This window comes from Dunckerocampus dactyliophorus, chromosome 2, assembly GCF_027744805.1.
Source record: "Dunckerocampus dactyliophorus isolate RoL2022-P2 chromosome 2, RoL_Ddac_1.1, whole genome shotgun sequence".
NCBI classification, from domain to species: Eukaryota; Metazoa; Chordata; class Actinopteri; order Syngnathiformes; family Syngnathidae; genus Dunckerocampus; species Dunckerocampus dactyliophorus.
The window spans coordinates 32943462-32964479 of record NC_072820.1 but is presented as its reverse complement, the minus strand read 5'-3'; the positions used below and the strand labels follow the sequence as shown (position 1 = coordinate 32964479).

At 39.4% G+C, this 21018-nt stretch overlaps 2 protein-coding genes across 5 annotated transcripts; both read left to right on the top strand.

The window, feature by feature from the left end:
• The first annotated feature begins 1314 nt into the window (after positions 1-1314).
• On the top strand, positions 1315-11178 carry LOC129177796 (gap junction gamma-1 protein-like). Of its 2 annotated transcripts, XM_054769279.1 has the most exons (3): positions 1315-1539; positions 1953-2009; positions 9261-11178. In XM_054769279.1, the coding sequence occupies exon 3, from the start codon at positions 9272-9274 to the stop codon at positions 10625-10627; it is 1356 nt and encodes a 451-aa protein (XP_054625254.1). In that variant the 5' UTR covers positions 1315-1539; positions 1953-2009; positions 9261-9271; the 3' UTR covers positions 10628-11178. The 2 variants fall into 2 exon arrangements, with proteins under 2 accessions (XP_054625254.1, XP_054625252.1); XM_054769277.1 differs by lacking the exons at positions 1315-1539; positions 1953-2009 and adding an exon at positions 2043-5270.
• Positions 11179-11558: 380 nt separating this feature from the next.
• dbf4b (DBF4 zinc finger B) lies at positions 11559-19333 on the top strand. Of its 3 annotated transcripts, none has more exons than XM_054767703.1 (13): positions 11575-11649; positions 13024-13067; positions 13709-13901; positions 13977-14144; positions 14244-14294; positions 14372-14441; positions 14599-14663; positions 14752-14791; positions 14870-14915; positions 15607-15738; positions 16841-16964; positions 17046-17170; positions 17248-19333. In XM_054767703.1, exons 3-13 carry the CDS (start codon positions 13752-13754, stop codon positions 18512-18514), a joined length of 2238 nt encoding a protein of 745 aa, XP_054623678.1. In that variant the 5' UTR covers positions 11575-11649; positions 13024-13067; positions 13709-13751; the 3' UTR covers positions 18515-19333. The 3 variants fall into 3 exon arrangements, with proteins under 3 accessions (XP_054623677.1, XP_054623678.1, XP_054623679.1); XM_054767704.1 differs by having other exon boundaries at positions 11647-11739; XM_054767702.1 differs by lacking the exon at positions 13024-13067 and having other exon boundaries at positions 11559-11649.
• The last annotated feature ends 1685 nt before the right edge of the window (positions 19334-21018 follow it).

Here is a 21018-nt window from a genome sequence, read left to right as displayed (position 1 = left end):
TGATAGTGGCAAAGTCGACCACCTGTGGAGCGAACCATTAATTTCCACCATTAACGGTTCATAATTTGCACTCGACACAAGTTCTAATTTTTGTAGGACCTGGACTACCAAATATTCAAAGTGTTCCACCACATTAAATTGCCTAATCTCAGGGATTGGCTGTTTTCTTTCCATTGCGTTTAGCAGAAGAACTGAAGATTTTGTTTTGTTGATTTTATATCCTGATATTTCTCCGAAGCAGATTATTAAATCTATCAGAGTGGGGATCTGATTTTTCAATTTGGATAAGAATAGGATTACGTCATCTGCGTAGAGAGAAACTCTATGTTCTGTTGCGACAGCTCTTATTCCACATCTTTTATTTATTTTTTTATTTACATTTTATTAGATTTTTATCTTTACTTACTACTTCCATCCATCCATTTTCTATGCTGCTTGTCCTCACTAGGGTCACGGGGGTATGCGGGAGCCTATCTCAGCTGACTACGGGCGAGAGGCGGGGTACATCCAGGACTGGTCGCCAGCCAATTGCAGTACGTACAATTTATTTTTAATATATTATTTCCACTTAATTTGATTTATTTTTCTTTTGTCTTACAATCTAATTATTTGTTGTATTTTTACCAATTATTTGAGAATAGGACCATGCATATTATTTTATTCAAATTTTATTTTACATGTATTTTAACATATTATTTTCATTATATTTGCACATGTATTGTGTGTGTAAATGTATTCTTAAAGCTTTTTACCTTGATTCTGGATTTTTTTTGTAATTTTTATTTTTTAAATGTATTTTTACTTGTACTTTTTTAAAAATTGACTCTGACTTATACTTTTGGATTTAATTTATTTTATTGTCATGTACATGTTATTTTTATTATGAGTTAGTTCAGGGGGTATTTACAATCCCGGAAATTCCCAACTACTATACCCAAATTTATTTGTGAACGATTTCAAAATATATAAATACAAGAGTACAACACAATGTAACAATATAAACAAAAGCCTAAATGTATTCCCTTATATTACACACAGTTGTCCGAGCAAAATAAAGTCAATGGTGCAAAATAAGTCAACAAAAGCAACTATTGGGTTTTTGCAATACAAGATATACAATAACAACATATAAATATAACAATATCAACAATTTAGTAAGATTAACCACACAAAAAATATTTGAGAAAATATACAGAGGAAAACTGAAAAATATCGATATCATAGCACTAGTATCGCCCTGATAATGATACAACCCTCGTTATCGACACATTCGACATTTGGAACGATCCGCCCACAGCCTTTCATTAACGCACTTTCTGCTGTTCGCCTTCTCTGCGTCTTGACTCGCCATCATCATTGATGCCAGCCTTTTCTGATTCAATGCGTCGCCCATTTATACTTTGAAGATGTTTTTGGTGATTTAAGGAGAAAAGCCTAAACTTTTTGGGGATGATTTTGTGTGATCATTTCTTTCCATTAAAGCGACCTGTGAAGTCTACACTTCAAAGAGGACGTGGAGAGAGGCAACACGTGTTAGAGGTTCGTCTTCTAAAGTTAAACTTTTAAAAATCTCTAAATCAACCTTTTAAGTGAAATTTGTGGTCATGAAAACCGAATGAAACCTTTAACTCTTGATTTAAGGGCAAATTATGGTAACAAAAAAATCAAGCTAGTTTAGTCAATTTGACAAGTGATGAAATTAGGTGGCCAAGTTTTTGCCTGCTCAAGTGTTGCTTTTAGGTCGTTTTTAAAATCTGTTTTAAAATAAAGCTTAGACTGCATTGTGGATGTTAAAGTAAGAAAAATAATATTGCTTAATTGATGTTAGGATGCGAATGTTATGATGTGTTGACATGTCAGGAAATCTAAAGGCAAAAAATAGCTGTGATTTGATATTTCTCCTATTTTTGACAAGGTTAAGATTTGGTTTGTTTTTTGTTTGTTTTTTTTAGATTCACCGGAATGTAACATCTTTGAGACTTGGGGTTGTGAAAACAAAGAAAATACAGGTACTTTGCTTACTTTTCAGTAATACACAGAATTTTATTTGATACACTGTAGCGTCTCTTGGAGTCCATGGTTAGTGTTCTGTGTAGTTATCCCCCTTTCATTCCCATTGAGTAATGGGAATTGCCTGCCTGACGATTGCCTGGCCAAATAACGAGTAACTTATTTGGTTTGGTTTGGTTTGGTTTGGTTTAGTTTATTTGAACATGAAGGTTACAATGGAATACATCTCATGAATCATTCTTTGACAGTTCCACATGTCCAAAAGGAGTAGGAAGAAGCAAAGCTTATTTAATCCTACCCCCCTTCCAATCTACATCTTGTACAGTACATGTTGGTCACTTCCTGCATTCCATGTCATGTTTTCAGTGATAGTCAGGATAACACATAATAGATAACAGTAAGATAGCCCTCCCCCCCAAAAAAAGAAAGAAGAAAAAAAAATTATATATATATATATACATACACATACATTAATAATAATAATAATAATGACAATACTAAATAAATAAATAAAAAAGAACAAAGCTTTTTTTTTAAACACAACAAAGAAAATTATTAAAAAAATAAATAAAAAATAAAATAAAATAAAAATAAATAAATAAATAAATAACGAACCTGACAGAACATCAGAACTCTTCTGCCTTGTATTTGGAAGCAAGATTGCCACAATACACCCAACAAAAATATAATTGCTCAAACCTTTCATGATCTGAACTCAAAGAGGTGTTTCTATGTACACAGAATACCCATTTTTCTGAAATATTATTCACAAATCTGTCTAAATCTGACGTCACAGTTTTTGAAGGAACGTGCAGTTGGCATGCTGACTGCAGGAATGTCCACTAGAACTGTTGCCTGTGAATTGAGTGTTCATTTTTCTACCATAAGCTGTCTCCATAGGCGTTTCAGAGAATTTGACAGTACATCCAACCCAGACCTCCACAACAAGTATTTACAAGATCGCCTGAGACTAGCCACCCGGACAGCTGCTGTGACAGTCGTTTTTCAAAACCAAACAATTTCTGCACAAACTGTCAGAAACCATCTCAGGCAAGCTCGTCTGCATGCGCGCTGTCCTCATCGGAGAATCGACCTGACCGCAGTTAGCCGTCATAACCGACTTGAGTGGGCAAATGTTTGATGGCTTCTTGCACTTTGAAAAAGTGTTCTCTTTACGGATGAATCCTGGTTTTCACTGTACAGAGCAGTTTGCTGATATCAATGTTGTGAATGGAGTGGCCTGTGGTGACAGGTATGGATAACCAACACAGGTGCATTTTATTGATGGCATTGTGAATGCACAGAGATACCGTATTGAGATCCTGAGGCCCGTTGTTGTGCCGTTCATCCACCTGCATCACCTCATCTTGCAGGAATCTGTACACAATTCCTGGAAGCTGAAACATTCCAGTTCTTGAAAGGCCAGCATACTCGCCCATTGAGCATGTTTGGGATGCTCTAGATCGGCGTACACAACAGTGTTTTCCAGTCACTTCCTGCCAGTATCCAGCAACGTCGCACAACCGTTGAAGACAAGTGGACTAAATGCCACAATTTTCTGACCAGGACCCCCCCCCAAATACAGTTAAACTGCCCCATTTAGGAGTGGCCTGTTATTGTGGCCAGCCTAAGGCGTACCTGCCTAATCAGCATCTTGATTCTTGATTATCTTGGCAAAGGAGAAGTGCTCACTAACAGATTTGTGAGCAATATTTGAGAGAGAAGTTGTGTACATACAAAAAGTCTTAGGTCTTTGAGTTCAGCTCATGAAAGATGGGAGCAAAAAGTGTTGCGTTTGTATTTTTGTTGACTCCATGTTCCATTGTACGGTATTTTACATTTTTTATTGCTATCAAAACTTGCTAGGTATTGCGAGTGTAACGTACAAACTGTTGGGTTCACAGCTTGAAGCCCTCTTAGATAGGCGTGTGCTTCTAAGTTCCGCTCGCTTTTTTTTTTTTTTAACTAGCTCTGTGGTTGGGAGACATCTGGGGAAAATTTCAGCCTTTTGGCATTCAAGGTGACACCTCTGGCAGAGCTGAGCTATTGTTGTAACTGAGACCCAAACTGTTTTTTGTCAGATTAAATGAACTTAATGTAGAAAAATTGTATGGGTTTTAGTTTACAGCCCAATAAATAGTAGCGGGAAAATGTACCGTGGAACACAAACTGATCCAGCGGGCTTCTCATTTGGTCATTTTAAAAGCGTTTTCCCCTTCAGGAACTATCGAAATTGAACTAATCTGTTCAAGTCTGTTTGAGTCAAATTGTCATTATCATAAAACTTTACTAACAGTTTAGGCAATGTTTTAACCTTTTTAACTGTCGCACAAGAGGAAATAAGTTGTACAATTAAAATAGAATAGAACTTGGTGATGTATGATGTACTTCCAAGTTTTTGCATTTTACTTTTTTACAGTCATAGAATATGACTTCATACCAGTTGAGGGCGTGTGGCTTACGTCAAGTCAACAGACTTCTTGTATTTCACTTTTTGCAGTTATAATTGTCGTAAAAGTATAAAAAGAAGTTAACCACCCAACAGTGATAAGTGAATTTCCGCGAAATACGATTTCTTCTTTATAAATTGAATATTTTCATAATTAAAGCATAGATAACCTCTTTACAATAATCTAAATGTGTGTTTTAACATTATTAGAGCCCTGTAGACATGAAATAACACCCATATAGTATTATGATACTAGTATTACCCGCTATAGTAGATATAGTCAGACAAAATAAGCCAAATAAGTGCTAGTGTGTGTTGCAATAAATGTGTTCCGGATGTGTGTTATTTTATTGATTGTTGATTATGATTAATATGCAATTATTATTGTGCCTGTTGTGAGATCATTCAAACATGTGATAAAAGCCAGTTTTTCTGGCGATCAAGTCTGGCGTTTCTTTGTTTCGCCGAACATTAAAGTAACATGACTGACACATAGTGACCAGTGGAGAATACTACATATCACAATTTGAATGCATGTTCTTAACGTCTTATGCTGTATTTGTATTTTCGATAATTTTGCTTGAAAATGCTTAATTTAGGCAAAAAATATGTAAAATTTGCTTAAATATGCGTTTAAAAAAAAAAGCAACATTGGGGAACATGTTTATTTTGACACTGCTTGAGAAGAGTTTTTAATTTACATCTTAAATGTCTTATTTTCTTTTTTCTTTTTTTCTTTTCTTTCTGTCTACGAATACGATGAAATGGCGAAGTACGCTCTCCAGAAAAAAACACTTCAAACTGCTAACCTGTGAGTCTGTTATCTTATTAACCATGTCTAATATGTCTTATTTTCTCTGATTATATCTACTATATTGGGTAATAGGAGTGTAAAGGTGACTATAGGAGTGTTATTTCATGTCTTGAGGGCTCTAATAATGTTAAAAAACATGTTTAGAAGATCGTAAACAGATTTTCTATGTCATAACTATGAAAATCCATCCATCCATTTTCTATACCACTACATCCTCATTAAGGTCGCGGGGACATGCTGGAGCCTTTTCCCAGCTGACTTCGGGCGATAGGCGGGGTACACCCTGGACTGGTCGCCAGCCAATCGCAAGGCACACATAGACAAACAACCATTCACACTCATTCACTACCTATGAATGTGAGTGGACAATTACTATGCCTATGGACAATTTAGAGTCGCCAATTAACCTCCGTAGTACCCGGAGAAAACCCAAGGGAGAATCGAACCCAGGTCTTCCTGATCTCCAGGCTGTTCCTGTGTTGGCCAACGTGCTAACCACTACACCACCGTGCGGCCAACTATGAAAATATTCCATTTATTAATATTGAATCCTACTTGATGGAAATTCACTTATCACAATCATGTCTGGGACCAATTAATCGAGATAAAGGAGGGAGACTGAACTATTAATAAATATTTTACTTAGCTATTATTAAACATATTACTATACTGAGCAGCCAGGAGAGATATGGATGTTTTTTTATGTTGCCGTCCATATATTGTTTCTTTAGCTACATTGTACTGAGCAGCCAGGACAGAGACGTGCGTACCACTTTTGTTGCTGCATAATTATACACAAGCTGCTTTAGCGCCTTTGTTAATTTTCATGCTGTCAAGTAATAATACAGTATGTGTACAGTATGTTCTCAACCTGCATACAAGCCTTTGTAGCTATGTCCTCACATGCCTCATGTGGGTGGATAGTTTAAAGAAGGTGGGCTTAGGTACATTGTTGGTTATAAATGTGTGATATAACAAAGTTTAAACCAGATGAGAGGATTTCCTGTTTATGGAACATCTGGATGGTCCATACTAATGTCCTCCAGTAAAAAAAGCACAATCAAGCACATGCAGTTAACAATAGCAATTATGGTTACACATTCCACTCCTGGCACTACCCTTTCCTTTTGTACTGAAAGCCAAGCACTTTAGGGTGCACATCTACAAAAAAACAGACAAGTATGTTGTTAATATGTCGAAAATAAAATGAAGGCAAAAGACAAAGAGACGGTCTGTGTTTTCAAGTTAATCTCCCCGTACGCCATGTTGGGAGTAACCATAAAAGTTTGCTGTCTCTTTTGTGTTTTATTTGTGTTCTATGTGTACAAAATATCCATTGTTACCTCCACAATAGAGTTTGTTTTTGTTCTGTTGTTTAGTAGAATAGTGCCAAAACTACTGGACCAATTTCTGCAAAACTTTACGCAGTGGATGATAACGTAAGAATCTTAATCAACTACCGACATGTGCAAGAGGAGGGCGGTGCACCCCTTTCAGCAAGCATATTCTCAAAGGACAATACTTTATAAATAAGACTTGCCTATACTTTTAGAGTAGGCCGTGAACAGCTTGCATAGCATTGATTTACTGTCCTTTTGAAAATGAGTCAACACATAACACAACACTAAGACTGTCTAAATAACTGGCAACACAAGTGAGTAGCAAGAGAAGTACTAGAAATAGTTAAACATGGTGGTGTACTGGTCTGGGTCTGCATGAGTGCTGCCGGCACTGGGGAGTTGCAGTTCACTGAGGGAAAGCATGAATTCCAACGTCTGTTATGACGTTGGAAAGCGGAGCATGATTAGTTCACGGTCAACATGTCAAAATTGTGTCCGGAGTGTCAATATTTAGTGTGAGCACCATTATTATTATATAGCACGGCCTTGATACTCTTGGGCATGGAATTCACCAGAGCTGCATGAGGTGTTACTACAACCCCTGGCAGAATCAGCATTCTCCGAGGATGTTCATTCAGTTTAATTTTGTAGAAAAAAAGCAGATCACAGACATGACACAAAACTAAAGTCAATTAAAATGGCAACTTTCTGGCTTTAAGAAACACTAAAAGAAATTAAGAAAAAAATATATTAGTAACAGTTACTTGTAGGCCAAGCAGAGGGATAAAATTATGGAATTACTCAATTCTGAGGAAAAAATTATGGAATCACCCTGTAAATTTTAACTCCCCAAACTAACACTTGCATAAGCTAAGATCTGCTAGTTAGTCTGCAGTTAAAAAGGAGTGATCACACCGTGGAGAGCAGTGGCACCAAGTGGACTGACATGAATCATGGCTCCTACACAAGAGATGTCACTTGAAACAAATTAGATGATTATCAAATTTCTTGAAGGTAAATCATCACGCAATGTTGCAAAAGATGTTGGTTGTTCACAGTCAGCTGTGTCTAAAACCTGGACCAAGTATAAACAACATGGGAAGGCAAGCATACTGGTAGACCAAGGAAGACATGAAAAACAGAAAATTTAAAGCAATGTGTCTTGAAAACAGAAAATACACAGCAAAACAAATGGGAGGAAACAGGAGTCAATGTCTGTGATCGAACTGTGAGAAAGCACGTAAAGGAAATGGGATTTACATGCAGAAAAGCTAAACGAAAGCCATCATTAATACCTAAACTGAAAAAAACAAGATAACAATGGGCTAAGGAAAAGCAGTCGTGGACTGTGAATGACTGGATGAAGGTCACTTTCAGTGATGAATCACGAATCTGCATTGGGCAAGGTGATGATGCTGGAACTTTTGTGTGGTGCCGTTCCAATAAGATTTATGAAGACGACTGCCTGAAGAAAATATGTACATTTCCACAGGTATTGTTGATTTGGGGTTGCATGTAAGGTAAAGGCACTGGGGAGATAGCTGTCATTACATCTTCAATAAATGCACAAGTTTACGTTGACATTTTCGACACTTTTCTTATCCCAGCAAATGAAAGGATGTTTGGGCATGAAGAAATCATTTTTCAAGATGATAATGCATCTTGCCATAGAGCAAAATCGACCCATAAGGTCAAGGTCATGGCCTGCAAATAGTCTGGATCTCAATCCAATTGAAAATCTGTGGTGGAAGTTGAAGAAAGTAGTCCATGAGAAGGCTCCAACCCGAAAAGCTAATGTGGCAACAGCAATCAGAAAAAGATGGCGCCAGATTGACGAAAACTACTGTTTGTCACTTAAGTCTATGCCTCAGAGAAGCTGTTATAAAGCCAGAGGTGGTGCATCAAAGCAGTAGTGGTGTGTTGCAGTGTTCTTTTGTCTGTTTTTCAAGATTCAATCATTTTTTCTTCAGAATTGATGGATTCCATAATTTTTTCCCTTTGCTTGGTCTAAAAAAGTAACTGATACTAATATTTTTTTTCTTAATTTCTTTTAGTGTTTCTTAAAGCCAGAAAGTTGCCATTTGAAATGATAGTTTTGTGTCATGTCTGTAATCTGCTTTTTTTTCTACAAAATGAAACAACTGAATGAACATCGTCCAAGACTGGTGATACCATATTTTTTGCCAGAGGTTGTAGAATGCTAGAATGCACTCCTCCATATTCTTTCCTTCCGCTTGAGGATGCCTCACAGGTGCTAAATTGGGTTCAGGTGTGGAGGAGACATATTTGGCCACTCCATCACCGTCACCTTCAGCTTCCTCTGCAAGGCACTTGATCATCTTGGAGACATGTTTGGGCTCCTTATCGTGTTGGAAAACTGCTATGCGACCCAGTTTCAGGGGATCATGCTCTGCTGCACAATGTCACAAAACATGATGGAATTCACGTTTAGCCTCAGTGAAACATACTGTAGCTCCCCATTGCTGGTGGCACTGGTGACCTGTTTCTAGTGGATAGTAAATCAATACTGCTACAGTATATGAGCTGTACACGGACTACTCATTTTCGGGAAGTATTTTATAGATTGTCCTTGATGATTCTATTTTATTATTTCCGCAGTGAGGTAACAAAACGTTGTGTTTTCCAGGTGGTGTAACAATGAGCTGGAGTTTCCTGACCCGGTTGCTGGAAGAAATTCACAACCATTCCACATTTGTGGGAAAGATTTGGCTCACTGTCCTCATTGTCTTTCGTATCGTGCTGACGGCGGTCGGAGGCGAGTCCATCTACTACGACGAGCAGAGCAAGTTTGTGTGCAACACTGCCCAGCCAGGCTGCGAGAACGTCTGCTACGACTCCTTCGCACCACTCTCGCACGTGCGCTTCTGGGTCTTCCAGATAATTCTGGTGGCCACGCCGTCAGTCATGTACCTGGGTTATGCCGTCAACAAGATCGCCCGGGCGGAAGAAGAGGCGGACTGTGGAGGAGCGAGTGGTCTGTCTCGCAAGAAAGCCAAGAAGAATTGCCTTGCTGACAGGAAGCAGCACAGACGCAACAAAGTCCTGCAGGATGATGAAGAAGAAGAAGACCCCATGATCTATGAGATGGCAGAGCTGGAGAGCAATGGCGGTGTTGCTGCAAAAGGAAGTGCTGGACAAGTGAAGGTGAAGGCACGCCATGATGGACGCCAGAGCATCAAAAAGAATGGTCTGATGCGTATTTACATCTTTCAGCTTATAGCGCGCTCTGTCCTGGAGGTGGCCTTTTTGGGAGTACAGTACAAGCTTTATGGGTTTGCAGTGCCCACCACTTACATGTGCTCAGTCCGCCCATGCCCCCACAATGTGGACTGCTTCATATCACGGCCCACAGAGAAGACCATCTTCCTCCTCATCATGTACACAGTCTCCTTGCTTTGTCTAGTCCTCAATATATGGGAGATGCTTCATCTGGGCATAGCTACCATCTGTGAGATTTTACGCTCCCGTCACGGGAACGTGTGCGACAAGGAGGTCTTTGGACTGTCAAGAGGACCAGGCCTGCTTCATACCGACGAATACAACAGTTACCCCTCCTCCTGGAACGCACCGTCAGCCCCGCCGGGATACAACATCGCTATCAAGCCCCCCATGGTGTACACGCGGCCCCACGACCAGCCACTTCCTGTCACCCACCTCAGCAAAAGTAAGACGGTGTGCCAGCAGAACCCTGCCATCACCGCTCAAGAGGAGGGTCAGCGATACTCTAACAGTGAACACAACCCGGCCAATGCCCCTGGAAGCGCCCATGGGGAAGACCTCCAGCCACAGCGCCGGCGTGAGGCTGAATATCAAGCCGATATGCTGCAGCAGACCCACAGCAACAACCAGCGCAAATCCCCACCTGAACACAGTCACTGGCATGCCTCCAAACATACCTCCACCAAGGCAAACAGAGGAGGAGGCGGCGGCAGCAGCAGCAGCACCAGTGGAAGTTTCAAATATGGAGAGATAAAAGGTTCAGAGTGGATTTGATTAGTAAGACTTTTCTATGCAGAAGTGCCTTGTTTTTAAAGGTGCGGCGTAGTATTGATGCTGCAATACTTCCAACACCAGCATATGCAATAAGAAGCTACATCACCGCAACTTGTTTCATTTATATACCCTGCAAAGCCTTGAACATGACGGCGGTGTGTGTGCGTGCGTGTGTGAAAATATTATTACAATTATTGCCCAACAATAATTAATTGGGGGAAACAAATAAATGTTTTTAAATCTGAATACTGTACAATGTAAACTGTGTCATATTTTCTCACTTTGTTAGACTTGAAATGTTAGCAGACAGTCAAGGAGTCTGTCTTATTAGTTACAATATCATTTCATGTATCTATTATTGTTGATGTTTCAGACTACCAAATTCCAAGAATATGTGTCCTTAAAGTTGTTAGTTTGTGTAAAGCACTTTTATGAAAAATGCATGTTCTTAAAAATATCAAATGTTATGTAAGCTTCCATCACCACTTCTTGTGTCAGAACCGGAGTAACAGTGCCGCCTGCTGGACAAAAATAAATTCACTCTAAATTCACTGTGTGCTGCTTTTATTTTACGACGAAAACGTGTAAAGCGCAAAATGTTCACTACAAACAGAAGTGGCGTAAACTAACACTTCTGTGTAGTATTTAATACATTTTATTTAAGCCATGTTAGTATATAGAGTGCTGCATTTAAAAGACGATTGGTCCATGTACAACAAAATGTACAGTGAAATTTTAAATTGTAACAGTAACAGTGGTAAAAACACAAACACATATAAAAACAAAGATTATAGTATGAGTTATTAATATAGAGCATTAGTCTTCAGATAAGCTTTCTTCAGTACATGAAGAACAAAAACGTCGATATTTGTGAAGTGCTGAAATTACGTATCATGTAAAAAGTTCCTGAATGCAGCATTTTACCGGATGTGACAAGTCCTCCGCCGGTGTTTTTAAAAAAACGGCGGTAGCTTTTTGAAGGCATTGCTGAACAAGACGTCTTAAAAACATATTGTTTAAACGTAAGTGACACTGTTTTTACTTCTCCCGGTGACGTATAAGGTATTTAACCTGTAACATGGCCGTTTCCACCGTGTATAAATGACAGGCGGGTAAGTTTGATGGTCGCTAATGCGGTTAGCGGCTTAGCTTGCTTGCGAGTTGGCTAACTTGATGCTATTGTGACGTTGTTGTGGCGTGCTAGCCTAGACTAGCATTGCTTGTTATGAACTTATATTACACTGTGGCATTGTTTTTGAAGAAGTATATTCTAAGATAGAGCCAAAGAGATCCTTTAGGGACATGTTTGGTTTAATTTGATTTGAACATGCATACAAGTTACAGTGGAATACATCACATAATACAAGCCACAATTCCATATGTCCAAAAGGAGTAGGAAGAAGCAAAGTTTATTTAATCCTACCCCACATCTGTTGCTGTACATTTATTCACTTCCTGTATTTCAAATATGATTTTTTTAATACATAAAAAGTGATAAGTTAATGTAACAATATGGTAATATAATTGTCAAGGTTTTTCCACAATCATAATCAATAGTAATCATATATAATAATCAGTATAATAATAAATAAATGATAAATCCGAATAAACATAACATAAGTTCAAGACTCTTCTCCCTTATATTTTGCAAACATCAACAGCTTGTATTGTTTATTAAAATCGCTCATCTTGGTGCATTGTTTGAGTTCCTTGCTCAATCCGTTCCATAATTTAATTCCACTTACTGAAATGCTGTAGGTTTTTAGTGTTGTTCTCGTTTTAAGTTGAGTTTTTCTTGAGATCATATTTCTCCTCTCTTGTAGAAAAGTATTGTATGACATTTTTGGGTAGCAGGTTATTGTTTGTTTTATGCATAATTTTAGCTGTTTGACAATTTATTAAATCATGAAATTTTAATATTTGTGATTTTAGAAATAAAGGATTTGTATGTTCTCCATATGCAGCATTATGGATTGTCCTAAGTGATCTTTTTAGCAGTACATTTAGTGAATTAAGATTACTTTTATAGTTATTACCCCATATCGCCACACACAATAAGTTAGATATGGTAATACCAGAGAGCAGTAAACAGTATGGAAGGATTTTTGGTCAAGGACAAATTTTGCTTTATTCAATATTAAAGTATTTCTTGCCACCTTATGTTGTATATTTTGAATGTGAGATTTTTTCATCTATTATGATCCCCAAAAATGTATTTTCATTCATCCTTTCAATGTCTACACTGTCAATTTGCGCGTGCGTGTCCTTTCTGCTATAACCATATAGCATTTTAGTTTTACTTAGGTTCAAGGATAATCTATTTTTTATCAAACCACCTTTTTAATATGCCATTTCATCTGTGACTTTTTAAATTAACTCTTGTGTGCTTTCCCCAGGACAAAAAGCAGTAGCATCATCCGCAAATAATACAAACTTTACAGTAAGTCTTTCGTCACATTACAGATATCATTAATATACAACTTGGACAGTTTTGGTCGCAGTATTGCCCCCTGGGGTACTCCACATGTAACATTTAAACTTGCAGATGTTTATTCTCCTAGCTTCACATATTGCATCCTGTTAGCTTGGTAGCTTTTGACCCAGTTCAAAACTAACCCTCTGATTCCGTACCTTTCTAATTTTGTAATTAAGATCTTGTAATTAATTGTATCGAAAGCTTTTGTCAGATCCATAAATACTGCAGCTGCACACTTTCTGTGGTCTGGAACTACTTCAGCTGTTTTCATTTTGTTAGGAAATTTACCAGTCTGGAATAATAAATTATTGATGTACGTCAGCGGTTCTACGGTCTTGTTAATAAACCTTATTGTTTCCATTTTGATTCCATTACAATCAGTTGATGTTTTTATTGACATAAATTGATGTAATTATTGACAATATCAGTGATTTCTTTTTTTGTCACATCAGTGAGGAACATAAAATTTGGATTCCTGTCTATTGTTTCATTCCTTTCCTCCACTGTCCAGAATTTTGGAATATCTTCTTACAGTTTTGATCCAATATTTACAAAGTAGTTATTAAACTTTACTCCTAATAAAAAAGTCCTGCAATTTGTTACAGGATATTTTGGTGCCGTTAGCTCTTCTATTGCACCAGGAGCATCATGCTGCAACAGCAGTGTGCAGAGCAGCTAGAGCTTTTGGGGAAACTATGTCCTGGGGAGAAGAAGCTGGAGGGCAAGACCTTTTACTTGGACAATGTGAAGAAACGACTTACAACCCTGCTTTTGGAAGCCATATCTCTCCTTGGAGGCGTAAGTTTGTAATCTTATAACATGTGTGGACTGACTGTCTCCCAGCTGAAACAACATGTTCTTTATTTCAAAAAGAGCATTGAGAGCTTCCTGCACAGAGATGTGAGCTTTGTCGTCACTGGAAGCCAAGCGGGCCTGGAGGAGCAGAAGACAAAGAAGAATGATGAAACTCAGCGGACAGTAAAGCAGCAACAAAGTGTCATGTGCAGTGAGAAACAGCCACCAGCAACTCCACGGCCAACGGTACTGGACGGATCACTTATGAATGTTCTCCCAAATGATGAATATCCACAATAGAGCAATAATTCTAAGTAATTTTTTTATCATGTTTGTGCTGTGTAGGTTTGTGGCAGCCGAGGAAAAGCCCTGCTTGAAAAAGCCATTCGCAACAACGTAAGTGACTAATCTGCAGACTTTAAGTCAGAGCAGTCAGACAGAATTAGTCTGATTTGGGGTTTTTAATCCGGTAGGAACGTGTCCAGGGGAGCAGTGTCTTGGCCAACGCCCGCTCATGGGGAATGAAAATTTTGCATGTGGATGGTATCCTTTGTACTGTATTTAAAAGGCCTGTATAGCTCACTTGTGCAGTGTAGTTAACCTTACATCACAGAAGATGGCGTCATGTGAGTGTTTATGTTTGTGACAGCATCCGAGTATTTCAATTCTCTTTAAAAAATGTTCTTTAATGGAGCCTTAGATGTTCTTTTGTACTTGAAGCAGTTGAACAGTGAATTCGTCAGTGCAAAACCCAAGAGACCTGAGGTAAGAAACTTAAACGGAGAGGATAAAAAATATATATAGGCTTTTCAATGTTGTCTTAATTACATTTATATATGTGTGTGTGATACAGAGGACGTCCAACAAGCAGCCCTCTTCTCATGTTGTTAAAGGTTAGTTCAGACTGCATACTCATTCGTCTAACATGTTAGCTTCCAAATATTAACCTGATGTTGTGTTATCTGCCACAGCTACATCGCTGAGATCTCCTTTTGTCAAAATTGAAGACACAAGCAGGTGAGTTTCTTGTGGCGTGCAAGTCCAATGCCATCCAAGGAACCATGAAAGTATGCAAACTAATGGATTCACGTTGGAGGCTCCAGTGGGGTCGAGTTGGGAAGATGATATCCACCATGTAATGTGACAAGCCTGTAGCCACCCCCCCCCCCACCCCCCAATCCCCAACAGGTCTTTTCATTTCCCCTGCTCATTTGAGCTAATTGAAGTGCTCGTCCTAATGTGTGTGCATTACGAAGGGAAATTAAGGTTTAAATTGTTTGGCAAATGAAATGCCATCGCTGTAATTTATTTAATTAATTCCGCAATTTTTTTTTTTTTTGCCTAAGTAACGCATGAGCATCATGGTTTTTTTTTGTTTTTTGTTTTTTTTACTTTATCCTGACCTCAACACATCAACAGCAGTGCAATACCAACACAATATCTCCAACTCACAAACACATGTCTAGTTCTTCTCGGAACGACACTTCCTCATTATAACTAGACTAGGACAGCAAGGTGTATTCAGGGACACTCTGAAAATTACGTCTTTGTTATGTGTGTATGTGTGGTCTAAATTTTTTATAGTCTGAGTGATATTTACTGACCATTACATTTATTATTGTGGTTGTACTGACTGACAGCTGTTTCTAATAGTGTGGTTGCTACATTTATCTACATGAATTTACAATATTTTGTTTTATGTAACCAGGAAGTACAAGCCCTTGCTTATGCAATCAATGACCTTCCCTTCACTGTGCTACTTGGGACGATTCAGTCCCTTTGAGCCACCACCTCCTCCCCGCTTTGACAAACAGTTGTCGCCAGGAGGAAATAAATCCAGGTTAGTCAAGCTAAACTGATTTTTTTCTTTCTTTTACGGGGTATTCTGCAAAAGTGTCTCAACCAACCCAGGCTTTGTGCTCAACATGCAGCTCAACAAAACCTAAATTCCCCAAACAGAACTAAATGGTATGCAACGGTGGTTATCAGCTAACTTTGTCAAGTCCGGTTCTCAGCTTTTGTTCTCAGTGCGTGTTCACATACTAGCGGGCGTTTAACGTCATATTATTTTACTTTAAAAATGTAGCCATTCCGGCTGGTGTATTTTACAAAAAATGAGTAAGTAATTATTATGGAGTGTTATGAGTTCCCAAAAGATTATGACTGCTAAAAGCACATCAATAGAGTAAGGGAGGACCACTGACAGAATAATGCTGAGCATGTAATGCGCAAGTTAACACTGATTTATTATACTAACTATACCCTCCTAGTTTTTTCATTTATCAACGCTCAACATTGCACAACTTTGAGATTTTAACACCTATCCATTTCAAAAAATAAATTAGAGCGTTTCCCAATGCTGTATCTTGTTGTGATCACTAGATGGCAGTGTTTTGTGGCGACTTAAAAAAAAAAAAAAAAAAATTTACAATTTTTTCCCTTGTCATTATAAAGAAGTGTTTTACGTCTGCTAACATTTGCCCAATGATTAATATTTCATATTGAATTTTATTTCTGGTGCTTGTGTGAGCATATCTTGCGTATTTCCCTTGGCTGAAAAGCTATCTCGCAAATAGATGTATAATATCATCAGGGAATGCTCTTTTTTTCCCCAATTTTTTTTCCCTCCATGTTTCCTTGGGGGCTACGTAGGTTCTAAATAAATTGTGACAACATCTCCAAATTAGCTAAACAGTGAAACAGTGGCAATTTTATAGCCGATTTTAAGCTGAAAGCCTGGACAGCAGCCGGTTATGTATATTTGCCTAAGTTACCACGGTGATACAGATGCAAAAAAGAGCTGCAGTACCTTCCCTGAACATGCAGGTCCGGCTTTCCGCTTAACACAGCTCGCTTAGCCCACTAAACTCGCTTCACAGAATAACCCCTTAGTGTAAGTAGCTAACAATAAAAATATGTTTGATTGTGTGTGTCCCAATTAGGCCAAAGAGCAAAGTTGAAAGCAGCAGCAAGGACAAATCTCAGACCCCTTCGCCTTGGCTGCCACGCAAGAAGAACCTCTCTTACTGTGAATGTTGCATGCAGTCCTTCTCGAACCTGGAGGAGGTGAGAATCTTTGCCTTGACTTTTAATCGCAAGACCTCAGTTTGTGTTTTATGTTTATGTATCGTTCTTTGATTCGTGCAGCACTTGCAGTCGGATCAGCATCGCGTTTTTGTGCTAGAGTCCTCCAATTATAGCGTGTTGGACTGCCTTGTGGTTGAAATGGTCCCTCGATTCGACATCTGTCCTGAAGAGGAAGTCTTCTATAGGTGAGCTATCTCACAAATATGCCTGATCTGACTCATTAAGTTTTTGATCAAATGAATTACGTATGTTTTACATGTAGAACACCAGCCTCTATACCCATCCAAGACCTTGGTGAACTGGAGCTGACTGATGCTGAGATGCAACCTGAAGTCTGGGCTTTAAGAGAACAAACCCAAATCTGTGGACCTGATCAGGATCCTCCTCTTCAAGTCCAGCCCAGCAAATCACCAGACAGTCCCATCCCCAATCCAGCCGCTTCACCTTCTATCATCCATCAACTCTCTTCTGACCATGATAGCCTGCCCTGCCCTTCAACTCTAACCACAGCAGTACTGGAGGTGGTGCCGCAGCCTCAACTGCTATCCCCCTCCCATGATCCATCCACACAAGACCCATATTTTGACCCATTTTCCTTGCCTCCTGTCCTCAGCCCGCAAGTCCTCTCACTGGATGATATGGAGTTGCATAGTCCATACTCGGAACCTCCTGTCCTCAGTCCTCAGAACTACACCACTGAGGATTATGGAGACATGTGTGACAATATTGCAAGTGTGTCAGAAACCGTGCCTATTTTGTCCTGTGCACATCCCATTGTGGCTGTGGAGTTGTCCAAGCCAGATGCTCCTCCAGTTGTAAGCAAGGTCCAGTGTCCCTATAGTTTCCTGGAGTCTTTCAAGCTGTCTACATGCCAACAGTGGACCCCAAAGCTCAGAAAACGCTGTAGGCATTCCAGCCCTGAATGTAGCCAAAGCAAAAGGAAAAGGACGGCCAGCGGTGGTTGTGGGAAGGACATTGTAAATTCGTTATCTGACATGGCTTCTTGTCAAATACTGCAAAAGTGTTCTAGTGGAAATGTCCCTTTATTAGACAGAATGCGTCATGTGGACAAATTGGACTCAAGTGTACCTCAGAGTTTCCCTCCATTTAACATTTTGCCATCATGGCCGCTGTCTTCACATCCTGCCAATCCTTCATCTTACTTGTGTAACGATCAAGCCCCTGACGGACTTTCCAGCCGAGGCTCTCAACAGTCACAGTCCCACTCCACATCCGTGTGCATCGACCCTGCTCTCATCCCGGACGTAGACCGTCTCTCCCTGTCCTCATCCGACTCGGACTGGGATTGCGAGCTTCTCTCTGGCCTGCGACCGATAGCGGCCCGGTCTGCATCGCCGGCTGCTCAGACCTGTGAGCTGGACAAGGACATTCTCCACCGGCCCTGCGCCTGGATGCACGACACCAGCTACGAGTCGCGTCTTCACACCGTCCTGCAGCCATCCACACCGGCGGGGGAGCCCTCCACCTTCTCCAGGACAGTGGTACAAATTGTTGAGGTACAGCACTGACCACACTTTGCGATGAACCACTCACTGGAAGATGGAGAAAGACTTTGCAGCTACGCACTGCCCGTGAACAGACAAGCTGGGCAACAGTTAACTGCTTCAAAACAATGTACACTGAATAAATATTAGTGCAAAGTAACTTTTTATATACCTAATGAACTGCACATTTCTACCTACAGTAGGTACACCTTCAAATGTACAGTTTAGATTGGCATTGTGGAGAGTTGTAAGCCAATATTGATTCATAAATACATCTGGCAATGTTAATCAAAACTGAGCGTTGTCTTTGTAAGCATGTTTTATTGTGTATCTAACATTGTGGCAGGTAAATATTTATGTATGTACACAGATTGGCCATTATCCCATTAATTGGAAGGGCATCCATTCTTGTTTTCTCCTGTGTTCCTGTTCATCTACTAAACTGCTGCTGGTGGTGTTGTGCTGACATTCATCTCTCAGCAGCTGTCTGGAAGCACACTCTCAGAATTTAATGAGCTTTTTCTGAAAGGGCATTATTCAATTACTTTAAGTGCTTTGGATTGCATCTCGCTCGTGTTGCTGGTCCGACATGCAAAGCACTTCCTGTGGTACGGAATCCACAAACATGACATTTTGTTACCATTTTTTTGTAGTTGCCTCTAAATGTCTGTCAAAGGTGGAAAGACTATTCTTTGGGAAATGTTACCGTAATTGTTTTTATTAAATAAATTGTTTTATCCTGAAATATTTCCTTACAATTTGTAAAATATATAGCAACTCTGCCCAAGTGAAATGATTCACCTTCATGCGGACTCATCTTGGGGAGGTAAATGGACAAGGGACAGTGGGCTGATGTAAACATTGTAGTATTCCTTTTGTTAATATGTACAGTTGAGTCCAGACAATACTTTATATTCTATTTATTTTTGTACAACACGACAGTGGGGGTATTCTGCAAAGCGAGTTTTTTGGGTTAGTGAGCTGTGTTGAGTGGAAAGCTGGACTTGCCTGTTGCATGAAGGCAGCTCTCTTTTAAAGCAGTTGTATCACCATGGTAACTTAGGCTAAACTCATAACCTGATCCTGACCAGGGGGGTATTCTGCCAAAGTGGCTGAACCAACCCAGGCTTTGTGTTCAACATGCAGCTCAACAGAACCTAAATTTCCCAAGCAAAACTAAACGGTACTACGGTGGTTATCAGCTAACTTTGTCAAGTCCAGTTCTTGGCTTTGTTCTCAGTGCGAGTTCACATGAAAGTGGGCGTTTGATGTAATATTATTTTACTTCTGCTCAAAAAAGTAGCCATCCGGGCTACAAAAAATGAGTAATTATGGAGCGTTTTGAGGATTTCCCAAAAGATTATGACTGCTAAAAGCAACACTGTCGCCGCCAGTAGACCGAGGGAGGACCGCTGACAGAATAATGCTGAGCATGTAATGCGCAAGTTAACACTGATTTACAGTATTATACTAACTGTACCCTACAAGTCTTTTCATTTATCAACGCTCAACAGTGCATACCTTGGACATTTTAACACTTATCTATTTAAAAAATAAAATTAATTGGAGCAACACTGTCGTTTTTTAATCTTTGAAATATGTCTTCTTATTGTGACCATTAGATGGCAATGTTGTGTTTTTTGGCGGGCTTTTACATTTTTTCTTACAAGTTTTTCTTACAAGTTATTATAAACACGTGTTTTCTTCCTGTTGATTGATGCCTCAGAGTGCTTATTCCTCCAGGAAATATTGTAATTTAAGAAGCCTAACCCACACAAGGACTGCTGTGACATTTACGTCTGCTAACATTGGCCTCATTATTAATATTTCATATTGAATTTTATTTCTGGTGCTCGTGTATCCCCTCGGCTGAAAATCTATCTTGCTTATAGATGGATATCTTCAGGGAATGCTCTTTTTTTTTTTTTTGTTCTCCATGCCCTCTTGGGTGCGATGTAGGTTTAAATAAATGGTGAGGCTGTTTCCGAATTAGCTAAAGAGTGAAACAGTGGCACTTTCATAGCCAGTTTTTAGCTGAAAACCTTGACATAACCTGGTCGGGACAAGGCTATGAGTTTAGCCTAAGTTACCATGGTTATACAGCTGCTTTAAAAGAGAGCTACCTTTGCTGAACAGGCAAGTCCAGCTTTCCGCTCAACATACCTCGCTAACCCACTAAACTCACTTTGCAGAATACCACCCAGGTTATGTCCAGGCTTTCATTGTAAAATCGGCTATGAAAGTGGCGATGTTTCATTCTTTAATTCGGAGATGGCATCGCCATTTATTGAGAGCTTATGGAGCCTGCAAGGGGACGTGGAGAAAAAAAATAGAATAAAAGAGCATTCACTGCCAATATTAGGTGTTAATATTATCTGTAAGCGAGATTTTCAGCCGAGGGAATACACTAGATATGCTCACATTTTGAGTCAAGGAATAAAGGAATAAAATGCAATATGAATGATTAGGCCAACGTTAGCAGACGTATATGTCACAGCAGTCCTTGCGTGAGTACTCAACCCGTTAGG